Source organism: Pseudophryne corroboree, chromosome 4, assembly GCF_028390025.1.
Source record: "Pseudophryne corroboree isolate aPseCor3 chromosome 4, aPseCor3.hap2, whole genome shotgun sequence".
Lineage (NCBI taxonomy): Eukaryota > Metazoa > Chordata > Amphibia > Anura > Myobatrachidae > Pseudophryne > Pseudophryne corroboree.
In genome coordinates, this window is record NC_086447.1 from 804,198,901 (window position 1) to 804,215,641 (window position 16,741).

The following is a 16,741-nucleotide window of genomic DNA, read 5'->3' on the forward strand; positions in this document are numbered from 1 at the left end:
AGAGAGCAAATATCCCTCTGTGCATCTCACATACATATATATAGAATGCATCCTATTAAATGCTCTACATGAATAAAATATTTTCAGTCAGGGAATCCGACCAAGCCAACCCAGCACTGCATCTCCAGGCTGATGGCGATCGCTGGTCGCAGTATAACCACCGTATGTGTGTATATACTTTTTAGGATATTTTTCCAGCTTCCTATCAGCTGGCTCCTTGAGGGCGGCCGTATCTGGAGACGGTAACGCCACTTGATAAGCGTGTGAGCGCCTTATCACCCTAAGGGGTGTTTCCCAACGTACTCTAATTTCTGGCGGGAAAGGGTATAACGCCAATATTTGCTATCGGGGTAACCCTACGCATCATCACACACTTCATTTTATTTTATCTGATTCAGGAAAAACTACAGGTAGTTTTTTCACTCCCACATAATACCCTTTCTTGTGGTACTTGTAGTATCAGAAACACGTAACACCTCCTTCATTGCCCTTAACGTGTGGCCCTAATGAGAAATACGTTTGTTTATTCACCGTCGACACTGTATTCAGTGTCCGTGTCTGTGTCTGTGTCGACCGACTGAGGTAAATGGGCGTTTTTAAAACCCCTGACGGTGTTTCTGAGACGCCTGGACCGGTCCTAATAGATTGTCGGCCGTCTCATGTCGTCAACCGACCTTGCAGCGTGTTGACATTCTCACGTAATTCTCTAAATAAGCCATCCATTCCGGTGTCGACTCCCTAGAGAGTGACATCACCATTACAGGCAATTTCTCCGCCTCCTCACCAACATCGTCCTCATACATGTCGACACACACGTACCGACACACAGCACACACACCGGGAATGCTCTGACAGAGGACAGGACCCACTAGCCCTTTGGGGAGACAGAGGGAGAGTCTGCCAGCACACACCAAAAACGCTATAATTATATAGGGACAACCTTATATAAGTGTTTCTCCCTTATAGCATCTTTTATATAAATACAATATCGCCAAAATCAGTGCCCCCCCTCTCTGTTTTAACCCTGTTTCTGTAGTGCAGTGCAGGGGAGAGCCTGGGAGCCTTCTCTCCAGCTTTTCTGTGAGAGAAAATGGCGCTGTGTGCTGAGGAGATAGGCCCCGCCCCTTTTTCGGCGGGCTCGTCTCCCGCTATTTTTGAAGTTAGGCAGGGGTTAAATATCTCCATATAGCCTCTGTGGGCTATATGTGAGGTATTTTTTGCCTCTAATAAGGTTTTTATTTGCCTCTCAGAGCGCCCCCCCCAGCGCTCTGCACCCTCAGTGACTGTTGTGTGAAGTGTGCTGAGAGGAAAATGGCGCACAGCTGCAGTGCTGTGCGCTACCTTTATGAAGACTCAGGAGTCTTCAGCCGCCGATTTTGGACCTCTTCTCTCTTCAGCGTCTGCAAGGGGGCCGGCGGCGCGGCTCCGGTGACCATCCAGGCTGTACCTGTGATCGTCCCTCTGGAGCTAGTGTCCAGTAGCCAAGCAGCAAATCCACTCTGCACGCAGGTGAGTTCACTACTTCTCCCCTAAGTCCCTCGTTGCAGTGATCCTGTTGCCAGCAGGACTCACTGTAAAGTAAAAAACCTAAGCTAAACTTTCTCTAAGCAGCTCTTTAGGAGAGCCACCTAGATTGCACCCTTCTCGTTCGGGCACAAAATCTAACTGGAGTCTGGAGGAGGGTCATAGGGGGAGGAGCCAGTGCACACCACCTGATCTGGTAAAAGCTTTACTTTTTTGTGCCCTGTCTCCTGCGGAGCCGCTATTCCCCATGGTCCTTTCAGGAACCCCAGCATCCACTTAGGACGATAGAGAAACACCATTACTACAGAAAATGAGAATTAGACGATTGCTATTAGCTTTTGTAATAAATATTGTTTGAAATGACAGTGGCAATTACAGGAATTTCTTGGCGGAATATATCAGGTAGATATATCAGTGGCAATTACAGGAATTTCATGGGTGAAATTCTACCACCGATCATTGTTGCAGGAAACAATATAATAATAAAAGGGAATAATAGTACAACTATATAAAAGGAACCAAGAAGCTACAATTCAAACAGATAAAAAATTTTTGCCTGTAGGACAAGCACACTACATAGATCTGTTTTGCTGCAATTGTTTAAAATAACAATTACTGTTGCGTCATATAGTTAGAATTGCTAAGCTTGCACAGGAGCAAATAGCTTATGTATTAAGTGACTGACTGTGGTACATGAGGGTTGGAGTTCAACTCTCCTACTTGGCATCCTGGGCATTGTGTATTTTAAATACAGGGGGGTTTAGCTAAAAGTTGTTATTGACAAGGTGCATGCAAATCAGAGCCGGCCCTAACTAATATGATGCCCTAGGCAAGATTTTGGCTGGTGCCCCCTAGCACAGCCGCTAGTACTGCAGGAGATGCCTGGCATGAGTCAGCTGGCAGCTCTGCTAACGTGGGGTGCCTTTTGTTTATGAAAATGCATCATATTATTTGCATTACTATGTGGCTAGGATGCACAAGCAGCTTCTGCTGATTAAAATGATATGTTGCATGCCTATATTCTGTGTGCGACTGTGGCTGTATCTGCATACAAAATGCTACATTACAGTGATTTCCAGGAATACACTGCAACGTAGCATTTCGTATGCAGATACAGCCGAAGTCACACACAGAATATAGGCATGCCGCATATCATTTTAATCAGCAGAAGCTGCTGGTGCCCCTAAGCATACCAAATGCCCTAGGCATTTGCCTAGTTTGTCTATGCCTAAGGCCGGCTCTGATGCAAATTACAGTATTACTGATATTTCACAGAATAGAACAATGGTTCCCAAATGCAGTCGTCAAGGCACCCCAAAAGTCCAGGTTTTAGGGGAATCCCTGCTTGTGCACAGATGGTATAATCAAACTGACTTAAGTTACTAATTAAAACATCTGTGCCTAAGCATGAATATCCTTGCATGGATACCCTGTTGGGGTGCCTAAAGGATCACGTTTGGGAACTACTTGTATAGTAGGTTTGGTGTTTAAATATATTGATTGGAGTGTTCTGAAAGTAAGCATGCTAGATATGTGTATCTATTTATTTACCAGTATTTTGGACCTGTCCTTCACCGGGTTGTGCCCCCTCCTCCTCCTTTCCTCTCTCTCTCTCTCGGAGTGGGTGTGAGCAGTGACCGTCAGAGTGGGTGTTAGTGGCAGCAGTCAGAGCAGGTGGGTGGGCTTGTTTGTGGGGATTGTGCATGCCTTCAGTGAGCATAAATACTATTCAGCCGTGAGGGTGGAAATATGAGTGTTTGGGTTGTGTTCTGACATAGGCAGAGGGTGGTGTGAGGTGGGTCGGAGGCTGGGCACTATGGCCCTCATTCCGAGTTGTTCGCTCGGTAATTTTCTTTGCATCGCAGCGATTTTCCGCTAATTGCGCATGCGCAATGTTCGCACTGCGACTGCGCCAAGTAAATTTGCTATGCAGTTAGGTATTTTACTCACGGCATTACAAGGTTTTTTCTTCGTTCTGGTGTTCGTAATGTGATTGACAGGAAGTGGGTGTTTCTGGGCGGAAACTGGGCGTTTTATGGGTGTGTGTGAAAAAACGCTGCCATTTCTGGGAAAAACGCTGGAGTGTCTGAAGAAACGGGGGAGTGTCTGGGCGAACGCTGGGTGTGTTTGTGACATCAAACCAGGAACGAAACTGACTGAACTGATCGCAGTTGCCGAGTAAGTCTGGAGCTACTCAGAAACTGCTAAGAAGTGTCTATTCGCAATTCTGCTAATCTTTCGTTCGCAATTTTACTATGCTAAGATTCACTCCCAGTAGGCGGCGGCTTAGCGTGTGCAAAGCTGCTAAAAGCAGCTTGCGAGCGAACAACTCGGAATGACCACCTATGGGCGTAATTCAAATGTTTGTCTGCCGGCAGCCACTAGATGGCGGCCAACTGGAGCTATTCAGTTGTAGCTCCGTTCGGGCGCGATAGCTGCCATTGTCTGCATTTCAGCTCGCACCCTCTGGGAATGGCGAGCTGAAATGCGTGAAAAGTGACTAATTTGGGCGCCAAAACAGCACTTTTCACAATCGCGCCTTGCACTTTGGTTGGGTTTAGCTGCTCTATTGGCGCAATCAGCGCGAAAAAGAGACACAATTGAATATCTCCCCTGCGATCTCCCATCACTTTAGACGGTAGATGGGGCACGATAATCAATTGAATATCGCCCTAAGTGTTTTTAGCTGCCACTAAAAAACCTGAGGGGGGATGGGACCTCTGCTCAGCTCTAGTGTGCAACTGTGGAGCTTAAATTTGATTGCATTATATAATGGATATAGCACATATATGGAAACCGCCCCCGCACATCCTGCATTTGCCCCTGAAATTCTCTATTTGCCATAGAAATCTACCGAGTCTAATTTATGTCTATTTGTCAATCTAAGTAATGTCAGTTTTACCTCAAATTGTCCCATTATATGACGTTCCATTGTGAATGTATCAGACCTTCTTCCCAATGAATAAACGGGTGGTCTTCAGTATGCCGGCTGTCGGGATCCCGGCGCACAGTATACCGGCGCCGGAATCCCGACAGCCAGCATACCGACACTTATTCTCCCTCGTGGGGGTCCACGACCCCCCTGGAGGGAGAATAAAATAGCGTGGCGCGCGTAGTGCGCCACCGTGCCCGCAGCGTGGCGAGCGCAGCGTGGCGAGCGCAGCAAGCCCGCAAGGGGCTCATTTGCGCTCGCCACACTGTCGGTAAGCCAGCGGTTGGGCTCCCGGCGCCGGTATGCTGGTCGCCGGGAGCCCGACCGCCGCCATACCACACCCGAATAAACTACTGTACACTTGTGATTCACAGTACTTGCTTCGAAATTGGGCAAACTCAGCAATAACAAAACAGCTGCCCATTTTATGCAGAGACTACAAAATGTAGATGATGATAACCAGATATTTATGCTTTCCTAAACAATTTGAAGCACTTTTACAAAGAGATTAATTGTTAAATAAAATCTGCAGGAGGCTTATTAATAACAGTTACAGTCCAACATGATAAGCTGAAATGGCAGCAATACTTCTGCAAAGATTTGCAGATTAAACTAAGAAAGTAAGTGGGTAAAATATTAATAAATGATGCTCTGCAGGCCAGCAGAAATGGCTCATAAAGCAGTTCTCAGTATACATTAAAGCAGCATAAAATGATTATGCTAGAAGCTTGCCTGCTGCCCGCACACTGTGGGCCTCATTAACAAAGCACAAAATGGCATAGCATACATTTCTGCAAAAGCATGTACACTTGCTGGGAAAGATGGTGTAGTTCTGTGTGAGAACTTAGCTACAGAGTAGTGACATCACTACACTTAGGGGGTCAGTCCGACCCCTTTGCACGCTGCTTTTTTTTCGCAGCTGTGCGAACGGGTCCGGAGTGTGCATGCGCAGCGGCCGCAATGCGCAGTTGTGTCGCTGCTTGGCGATGGGGAACACCAGGCAGCAGCAACTGAATTAAAGAAGAAAACGATCGCTCCCGCAATCGCACCGTGATTGACAGGAGGAAGGCGTTCCGGGGCGTCAACTGACCGTTTACGGGGAGTGGAGATCCGAACGCAGGCGTGTCGAGGCGTTTGGTGGGCGGAAGTCTGACGTCAATTCCGGGACCTGAGACGCTGAAGTCATCGCAGTGAGTAAGTAAGTCCAGACCTACTTAGAAACTGCACAAAATGCATAGCTCGGCTGCACAAGCGATCGCAGCCTTGCAATGCAAAAATACACTCCCCCATAGGCGGCGTCTAGTTGATCGCACGGGCTGCAAAAAGTTGCAGCGTGCTATCAACTCGGAATGACCCCCTTAGTTTTGCAATGACATTGTTGAAATATGATAAAGGGGACATTTTCTTGCAGTGTGGAAGGGGGCTCAGCAACTTATACTCCACAAAAGGACTTTTTTGTAGTATAAGCTCTGTGCTGGTGGACAGAAGAGCTTATTCTATAGTTGTAATGAAACTTGGTTTGTGCTTTCTGGTACTGGAGAAGCACATATCTGATAGAGAGGCACATTTCGGGTGCACTTAGATAGAGAGGCACAACATACAAAATGCTTCAGACATGCAATAGTCCTGATGTTTCATCACTCTCATGAGTGACTTAGGTCATAAACGAGCAGTATATACAGGCAAACAAAAAAATATTAATGACAGTGGTGGATGTAAAGTAGTTAGTGATACGATTGTTCACCTCATTACAAACCTAGATCCTGATGCAGAGATGGACAGATCGTAAAGCAGTTGCTTCTTTGGACGCATCTGCTGTACAAAAGTATGCAAAAGCAGCAAGAGGCGTCTTGTGTAAAGAGACACCCCCGGCATGCTTGCGTGATCTGTGGCTGTGTCCAAATCAGGCCTCTAGGCACACATTGATATGTACTGGATGGATCAGCAAACCAGAGAACACCAGTTTTGTGGGGTACATCGTAAATGAGGTCCTGGGAGACAGCCATTTCTTGTGCTGACCCAGTCTATACAGCCTATAAATCTATTATTAACTTGTGAAATAAATGAGTTATTCGACACAAAGGGCCTCTATTAGAATTATAAATACTTTGAATATGTCTTAATATTGGAATTTTAAATGTCACGTAAGTTGTCTTTGCTACGTTCTGTCCGGAGCCTACACCCGGCACCAATGATAAAAACGCCATTGGCCTGATCAATGACAAAAACACCAATCGGTGTCAGCAGAGTTCTCACTAAGAACCAATCACAAACAGTTTTTTATTGGCAGTGAATGTTATTATCGTCATCGGCTTGTGCTCCTAACCACCTGCAATAATATAGCTTTGCCAGGCATATACGCCTCTTTTTGGCAATATTCAGCTTGGTGCTTGAATGTTCCCATCCTGCCCCATTCTGCACAACTGCAAGACTATGTGGCGGAGTTGTGCAAAGCTGCATGGACGCATATTCATCTAGACCAGGTATGTCCAAACTGCGGCCCTCCAGCTGTTGAGAAACTACATATCCCAGCATGCCCTGACACAGTTTTGCTGTCAGAGAATGCTAAAGCTGTGCCAGGTCATGCTGGGATGTGTAGTTTCTCAACAGCTGGAGGGCCGCAGTTTGGACATGCCTGATCTACACACTATTCTAGGCATGATGTGCAGCACACATTTGTGTAGGAAACACTACACAATTTGTGTAATACTGACTCATCATCAGCCTATTAATGTGCTGCAGTGCACAAGTAGTTATTAAAGTACTAGAAAATAATGATTCAAAGTAGCAAGTTGTCTTTAAAGGTTATACCATGAGATATTAAACAGACGTACATGAATATTCAAAGACATCTTGATCAAATGATGGAACAAGATACAGGTCCTTAGACAGACTAATTCCTTCAAGTGAAGAATGACTTGCAGATAGTCTAGTGACTTCTAGAGTATATTTCTTGACAGTCCCATCTTCAGCGGTCACTTCTATAATCACATCATTGATGCCGTCTTTCAGTGTCATGTACTTTGAACCACCACCTCCCTAGGCAAACAATTCAAACAGGAATAAGTAAGTAGATGTGTCTAAATGTAAACAGTACTCACGTATGCATTCTGTTAGTCTATCCCACGATGGGGGAAACCTGTGTAAAGTGCAGCCTGAGCATAGGCTGGGTGTGTATGACTGTATGCTGATCTCTGCATTATATGGCCATCGCTTGGATGCATTCTGTATTGTATCACTAGGTTGTTCTTCTATTTATGTCGGTCACTAGGATGCTCTCTGTGTTGTATAGCAGAAACTAGAATACTCTCTGTAGTATATGGCACTCACTAGGAGACTCTCTCTGTATTAAATGCTAGTAACTAGGATGTTATCTTTATTGTATGGCAAACACTAGGATGTTCTCTGTATTTTTTTTAAGTCCGTAAAATGCTTTCTGTATTTTATGGTGGTCAGTAGGATTCTCTCTGTTTTGTATCTCAGTAAAAAAAATGCTCTCCTTATTGTACAACAGGGTTGGCCCACAGGGGTACAGGGGAAACCCCCAGTGGGCCCCACTGTCTGCCCCCCCCCCCCCCTCTAGGGATCAGGTTCCATACTATGTTCTTGAATTTGACATTATACATACTGTATGTTACCTAATACTGCACAGGACTATGGTTTATTGTCTAATGTACATTCCTGTCATTAATCTGCTACATTATCGTGTATGCACTAACAGTATTTACTAAATGTATTTATCAAAGGGCCCAGCCTATGCATTCTCTAATGGTTAGGAAAACCAATGTGGTGGCTGACCACACCCCCTCTGGAGACTAGCCACACCCCTAAATATGGGCCCCTACCACTGTGTTCCCTGGTGGGCCCTTCATGCCACAGTCCGACACTGCGTATATTACTTGTGAAGATATTTCTGTATTATTTATCAGACACGGGGATGGCCTCTTTATTGAATAGCAATCAATAGGATGGTTTCTGTATTGTATGCAGTGCCAGATTAAGGTCCACGTGGGCCTGGAGCTGAAATTTATGAAGGGCCTATTTTGTGCCTTGGCAGAAGGCGTGACCAGCGCTGTGGTGGGGGTGGTCTAAATAGGGGGGGTGGCCCGTGCCATGGGTGTGGCTATCTCCATGGAGGTCATAACTAGTGCCTACCTTCAACCACTTAATAGAGGAACAGAGCAACCGACCCATACACACACATACAGTGGTCATTAAAGTGTGAAGTGCGTGTATGGGAAATTAAACACGAGTACTGTTGCATGTGCCAAAAAAGGGGGCATGGCCACTGAAAAGGAGTGTGTCCTTAAAAGGTATATGCATTATTATGCCCCCTCCTGGTCTGTATGAGCATCATTGTGTCCTCTCCTCTCCTTGCCTGTATATACACTAGTGTGGGTAAAGTCAACATCCCCATCGCCTTAAGGACCCGGATGTGACATCAGGTGAGGGCAGAAGTTGTATTATGCCATTAAAGCATTTCTATTTTTTCTCCAATCTAGATTTGTTATAAGTTATTTTCTGTTCTTGTTTGGCTTAATTGTACCCTCGCGGCCTTGCTTTGCTTGCCATACAACAGGCCTGAAGTCTCACTTTGCTCGCCACAGGTTACTATTCCCAATAGATGGTGACATTGACCCAGTGCATTATAGGAAAGGTCCTATCGGCAAAGGGGATCTAGGCGTTACCCATTAATGTGTGCCCCCCTCCCCTCCTAGTCTGTATGTTTGTTAGTGTGCACCTCTCCCCTCCTAGTCTCTATATGTATTAGTGTGCCCCTCTCCCCTCTTAGCCTGTATGTGTGTCAGTTGCCCCTCTCCGCTCTTAGCCTGTATGTGTGTCAGTTGCCCCTCCCAGGTCTCTATGTGTGTCAGTTGCCCCTCTCAGGTCTGTATGGGTGTCAGTTGCCCCTCTCCCCTCTTAGGTCTGTATATGCGTCAGTGTGCCCACCTCCTCGCCTACTACTGTGTATATGTATTAGTGTGCCCTCCATCCCCTCTTACTGTGTATATGTATTAGTGTGCCCCCCCCCCCCCCCCTAGTCTGTATGTTGTATTAGTGTGTCCCCTCCGTCCACTACTTGTCTGTATATACGTCAGTGTTCCCCCTCCCTCCCCTCCTAGTCTGTTTATGGGGAGGCAGTCAATTGACTTCCAGTTGGGATCCCAGCATTCAAGATACCGATGCTCAAATACCGGCGGCCAGAGTTCCGACCTTCGGGTGGATTCTCCACTTGGGTGGTGGTCCATTCCACCACCTGAGAAGGGAATAGAATCCTGTGGCCACCAAAGGTTGCCACCAGGCTCAAAGCGTGGCTAGTGCAGCGAGCCCCAGAGGGGACACACTGTGCTCGCCACCGGGATCCCGTCTGTCGGTCTCCTGTCCGCTGGGATCTCATAGTGATCCCTGTATATGCTGTAGTGTTCTCCACTCTCCTCCTAGTCTGTACTGTATGTGCATTATTGTAGGTCCTCATTTTGTACATTAAGTGTCTTGACTTTCCCTAAAATATGTAGTCTGGTCCTTAGGTGTTAACCTGCTCTCATCGCTTGGACCTTTCAGCAGCTCAGCTCAGGGGCGGATTGGGATGGAAAAGCAGCCCTGATAGGGGTGGGGTCTTTTGAGGTGGTGGGGTCTGTCGAAGGGAGGGAGGGGGGCAGGATACTCACGGGCCTTATTCTGAGTTGGACACTGTTGCAGCCTTCCTTGCCACTTTTGCATCTGTGACTTAGGGGTCTATTCATGAAGCAGTGAAAAGTGTGGAGAAGTGAGCCAGTGGAGAAGTTGCCCATGGCAACCAATCAGTGTTAAGGCAACATTTAGAAAATGCATTCTATAAAATGATACGTAGCAGCTGATTGGTTGCCATGGGCAGCTTCTCCACTGGCTCACTTCTCCACACTTTTCACTGCTTCATGAATAGATCCCTTAATGCTAATGCAGTTACACATCCCTTCTCTGGTGTACATCTGTGCATGTGACTATGAAAGGGCTGACACGCCCACTGTCAGTGTCTACAAACGCTGCAATCATGCTTAGTGCATCGTTAGTCACCAATGCCACTTTCACCAGCCATATGCGATGTGCAGATCATCCGTCTCAGTATTGGCTCCAATGTGAGCAATTTGGTGTCTCTGTACGCAGTCACTTTCACCAACACAATTATGTTACTGCAATAACACGCCCATATTGCATCTTGAGGCTGGGGACACAGAATGGTGCTGAGTGACACAGGAAAGGATGAGGCTGAAGTGATATAGGTGAGTGAAGGATGACTGGGACGCAGTGAGCCAATAGCCGACCGACCTCTAACTACTGGGGAGGGATGGCGGCCCCACAAACACGTGTACTGGGCCCAAAGATTTCTGTTGCCGGCCCCTGAGGATATTACTAAAAATAATCTTTTACTACCAATGTATAACCATGAGTTAATTTGTTGATGGCTCCAAATGAAGCTGAATTGTTCATGCAGAAAGATACAGTCATTCAGTTGCATGTTTAACATACCTTGTCACAGAGTGTTTTATGTGTCCTGCCAGTGAAGGAGGGGTGTGTGTGTGTGTGTGTGTGGGGGGGGGGGGGGGGGGGGAGGGGCGGGGACGGAAGGGACTTTACTTATCTCTTATATTGAAAAAGAGAAGCCGGTATCTACACTGCCACTGTGCTGTCTGTACAGACAGTGCAGAAGTCACTCACCCTGCAATTATGGCATACTTGCCTACTTTTGAAAAGTAGTTTCAAGGAGATTATATATTGCACTCTAATGCGCTGTGTGGAACTCCGCTGAGGGTGTGTCATATTCCACCCAAGGGACATGTTTATATCCACCTATGGGCGTGTCTATTGTCACACAGGGGTGTGTCCTGCAGTGGCAGGTGAAAACTAAAAGTACAAAGTGCAGTACTGGCTACACTCCGACATCACACTTACGTTACACAGCATGTCTATATACTGACAACACATGTACATTACACATCAGGGCTACACACCGACATCACAACTACATTACACAGCAGGGCACTACGCCGACATCACACCTACGTTACACAGCAGGGCACCACGCCGACATCACACCTACGTTACACAGCAGGGCACCACGCCGACATCACACCTACGTTACATAGCAGGGCACCACGCCGACATCACACCTACGTTACATAGCAGGGCACCACACTGACATCACACCTACGTTACACAGCAGGGCACCACACTGACATCACACCTACGTTACACAGCAGGGCACCACACCGACATCACACCTACGTTACATAGCAGGGCACCACACCGACATCACACCTAAGTTACATAGCAGGGCACCACACTGACATCACACCTATGTTACACAGCAGGGCACCACACCGACATCACACCTACGTTACACAGCAGGGCACCACACTGACATTAGAGATGAGCGCCTGAAATTTTTCGGGTTTTGTGTTTTGGTTTTGGGTTCGGTTCCGCGGCCGTGTTTTGGGTTCGAACGCGTTTTGGCAAAACCTCACCGAATTTTTTTTTGTCGGATTCGGGTGTGTTTTGGATTCGGGTGTTTTTTTCCAAAAACACTAAAAAACAGCTTAAATCATAGAATTTGGGGGTCATTTTGATCCCAAAGTATTATTAACCTCAAAAACCATAATTTACACTCATTTTCAGTCTATTCTGAATACTTCACACCTCACAATATTATTTTTAGTCCTAAAATTTGCACCGAGGTCGCTGTGTGAGTAAGATAAGCGACCCTAGTGGCCGACACAAACACCGGGCCCATCTAGGAGTGGCACTGCAGTGTCACGCAGGATGTCCCTTCCAAAAAACCCTCCCCAAACAGCACATGACGCAAAGAAAAAAAGAGGCGCAATGAGGTAGCTGTGTGAGTAAGATTAGCGACCCTAGTGGCCGACACAAACACCGGGCCCATCTAGGAGTGGCACTGCAGTGTCACGCAGGATGGCCCTTCCAAAAAACCCTCCCCAAACAGCACATGACGCAAAGAAAAAAAGAGGCGCAATGAGGTAGCTGTGTGAGTAAGATTAGCGACCCTAGTGGCCGACACAAACACCGGGCCCATCTAGGAGTGGCACTGCAGTGTCACGCAGGATGGCCCTTCCAAAAAACCCTCCCCAAACAGCACATGACGCAAAGAAAAAAAGAGGCGCAATGAGGTAGCTGACTGTGTGAGTAAGATTAGCGACCCTAGTGGCCGACACAAACACCGGGCCCATCTAGGAGTGGCACTGCAGTGTCACGCAGGATGTCCCTTCCAAAAAACCCTCCCCAAACAGCACATGACGCAAAGAAAAAAAGAGGCGCAATGAGGTAGCTGTGTGAGTAAGATTAGCGACCCTAGTGGCCGACACAAACACCGGGCCCATCTAGGAGTGGCACTGCAGTGTCACGCAGGATGGCCCTTCCAAAAAACCCTCCCCAAACAGCACATGACGCAAAGAAAAAAAGAGGCGCAATGAGGTAGCTGTGTGAGTAAGATTAGCGACCCTAGTGGCCGACACAAACACCGGGCACATCTAGGAGTGGCACTGCAGTGTCACGCAGGATGTCCCTTCCAAAAAACCCTCCCCAAACAGCACATGACGCAAAGAAAAAAAGAGGCGCAATGAGGTAGCTGACTGTGTGAGTAAGATTAGCGACCCTAGTGGCCGACACAAACACCGGGCCCATCTAGGAGTGGCACTGCAGTGTCACGCAGGATGTCCCTTCCAAAAAACCCTCCCCAAACAGCACATGACGCAAAGAAAAAAAGAGGCGCAATGAGGTAGCTGACTGTGTGAGTAAGATTAGCGACCCTAGTGGCCGACACAAACACCGGGCCCATCTAGGAGTGGCACTGCAGTGTCACGCAGGATGTCCCTTCCAAAAAACCCTCCCCAAACAGCACATGACGCAAAGAAAAAAAGAGGCGCAATGAGGTAGCTGACTGTGTGAGTAAGATTAGCGACCCTAGTGGCCGACACAAACACCGGGCCCATCTAGGAGTGGCACTGCAGTGTCACGCAGGATGTCCCTTCCAAAAAACCCTCCCCAATCAGCACATGATGCAAAGAAAAAGAAAAGAAAAAAGAGGTGCAAGATGGAATTGTCCTTGGGCCCTCCCACCCACCCTTATGTTGTATAAACAAAACAGGACATGCACACTTTAACCAACCCATCATTTCAGTGACAGGGTCTGCCACACGACTGTGACTGATATGACGGGTTGGTTTGGACCCCCCCCAAAAAAGAAGCAATTAATCTCTCCTTGCACAAACTGGCTCTACAGAGGCAAGATGTCCACCTCATCTTCACCCTCCGATATATCACCGTGTACATCCCCCTCCTCACAGATTATCAATTCGTCCCCACTGGAATCCACCATCTCAGCTCCCTGTGTACTTTGTGGAGGCAATTGCTGCTGGTCAATGTCTCCGCGGAGGAATTGATTATAATTCATTTTAATGAACATCATCTTCTCCACATTTTCTGGATGTAACCTCGTACGCCGATTGCTGACAAGGTGAGCGGCGGCACTAAACACTCTTTCGGAGTACACACTTGTGGGAGGGCAACTTAGGTAGAATAAAGCCAGTTTGTGCAAGGGCCTCCAAATTGCCTCTTTTTCCTGCCAGTATAAGTACGGACTGTGTGACGTGCCTACTTGGATGCGGTCACTCATATAATCCTCCACCATTCTATCAATGTTGAGAGAATCATATGCAGTGACAGTAGACGACATGTCCGTAATCGTTGTCAGGTCCTTCAGTCTGGACCAGATGTCAGCATCAGCAGTCGCTCCAGACTGCCCTGCATCACCGCCAGCGGGTGGGCTCGGAATTCTGAGCCTTTTCCTCGCACCCCCAGTTGCGGGAGAATGTGAAGGAGGAGATGTTGACAGGTCGCGTTCCGCTTGACTTGACAATTTTGTCACCAGCAGGTCTTTCAACCCCAGCAGACCTGTGTCTGCCGGAAAGAGAGATCCAAGGTAGGCTTTAAATCTAGGATCGAGCACGGTGGCCAAAATGTAGTGCTCTGATTTCAACAGATTGACCACCCGTGAATCCTTGTTAAGCGAATTAAGGGCTGCATCCACAAGTCCCACATGCCTAGCGGAATCGCTCCCTTTTAGCTCCTTCTTCAATGCCTCCAGCTTCTTCTGCAAAAGCCTGATGAGGGGAATGACCTGACTCAGGCTGGCAGTGTCTGAACTGACTTCACGTGTGGCAAGTTCAAAGGGCATCAGAACCTTGCACAACGTTGAAATCATTCTCCACTGCACTTGAGACAGGTGCATTCCACCTCCTATATCGTGCTCAATTGTATAGGCTTGAATGGCCTTTTGCTGCTCCTCCAACCTCTGAAGCATATAGAGGGTTGAATTCCACCTCGTTACCACTTCTTGCTTCAGATGATGGCAGGGCAGGTTCAGTAGTTTTTGGTGGTGCTCCAGTCTTCTGTACGTGGTGCCTGTACGCCGAAAGTGTCCCGCAATTTTTCTGGCCACCGACAGCATCTCTTGCACGCCCCTGTCGTTTTTTAAAAAATTCTGCACCACCAAATTCAAGGTATGTGCAAAACATGGGACGTGCTGGAATTTGCCCATATTTAATGCACACACAATATTGCTGGCGTTGTCCGATGCCACAAATCCACAGGAGAGTCCAATTGGGGTAAGCCATTCCGCGATGATCTTCCTCAGTTGCCGTAAGAGGTTTTCAGCTGTGTGCGTATTCTGGAAAGCGGTGATACAAAGCGTAGCCTGCCTAGGAAAGAGTTGGCGTTTGCGAGATGCTGCTACTGGTGCCGCCGCTGCTGTTCTTGCGGCGGGAGTCCATACATCTACCCAGTGGGCTGTCACAGTCATATAGTCCTGACCCTGCCCTGCTCCACATGTCCGTGGTTAAGTGGACATTGGGTACAACTGCATTTTTTAGGACACTGGTGAGTCTTTTTCTGACGTCCGTGTACATTCTCGGTATCGCCTGCCTAGAGAAGTGGAACCTAGATGGTATTTGGTAACGGGGGCACACTGCCTCAATAAATTGTCTAGTTCCCTGTGAACTAACGGCGGATACCGGACGCACGTCTAACACCAACATAGTTGTCAAGGACTCAGTTATCCGCTTTGCAGTATGATGACTGTGTGAGCGGCTAACAAGGATGTACCGCCTGCTGCTGTGCAGGTGTCGTCACTCCACCCACCTGTGCAACGCCGCCGCAGACGATTTCCAGGCACGCCAGAGACTTCACTCTCGAGACCACTCCTCAGGGCGGACACCACCTCACCGCGGACGACAGGGGTCTGGAAAGAGAGGAATATGTCGGTTGAGACGTACGCCCGACCTCCGCCTGGAGTACGGGACACGTCAGGGGTAGCCGCGACCTTAACCGGCTGGGCGGAAGGTCATCACTGGCCAATAGGCCTCAGCTACCCAATTCTCACACACTCGCACTCTCGCACGTTGTGTGGTGAGAGGGGGGTCCTCGCGTCCGCGAGCAAACCCTCCGGACCGGTATACAGGGGGGATGACCGACAGACAGACACAGGGTGATACTCACTTCCAACTTGCGGGTCACCTTGATTGTCGCACCTCTCCACTCCTGTTGGGACAAGAAGAACAACCTCCCTACCTGCAGGCTACTCTACGGCTAACAACGATACAGCCAACTACGCCTGCCTAACAAACTAACTCAAACAACTGGAGGCTACTGGTTCTGCCCCAATCAACGGAGACTGTACTAATTAACACGTGCACTACCCGGCAAGTCAGTGGAACACTTCCCCGGCCTAACAGTATACCCCGATTTACTAGTCCTACCTTCCGGATGTTGGACACCAGCCGGTGCCTTCGGTTCACAAGGGAGGGCGGGGGTCTGGAACAGACTGGCCCACTTCCGATGACCGGGGGATGGCGACGTGTGGGACGGGAACGTTACTCCACACTTCCAATCCCCTGGGTCATACACCGCGTGGGGCCGGTCGGCTTCAAACAGCAACCTCTGACCCCTCGAGAGCTGCTGCACAGCCCACTTCCAGCCGGAAGGGCGCAGGCAGGAGCCTGAAGGAGGGGCACAGGCCTGGGGCCTGGAGTGAGGGCACAGGCCTGGGGCCTGGAATGAGGGCACAGGCCTGGGGCCTGGAGTGAGGGCACAGGCCTGGGGTGAGGGTACAGGCCTGGGGCCTGGAGTGAGGGCACAGGCCTGGGGCCTGGAGTGAGGGCACAGGCTTGAGGCCTGGAGTGAGGGCACAGGCTTGAGGCCTGGAGGGAGGGCACAGGCCTGGGGCCTGGAGAGAGG

The 16,741-nt window shown here is 48.4% G+C and overlaps 1 protein-coding gene across 3 annotated transcripts in view; it reads right to left on the reverse strand.

Annotated features, from left to right (window-relative positions):
- The window catches only part of LOC134910412 (uncharacterized), a 286,525-nt gene that overhangs the window by 251,979 nt on the left and 17,805 nt on the right, over positions 1–16,741 (reverse strand). For all 3 annotated transcript variants that reach the window (XM_063918405.1, XM_063918404.1, XM_063918406.1), the window contains one exon: positions 7,291–7,495. In XM_063918405.1, coding sequence (XP_063774475.1) covers positions 7,291–7,495 — 205 coding nt within the window. The remainder of the gene's footprint in view (positions 1–7,290; positions 7,496–16,741) is intronic.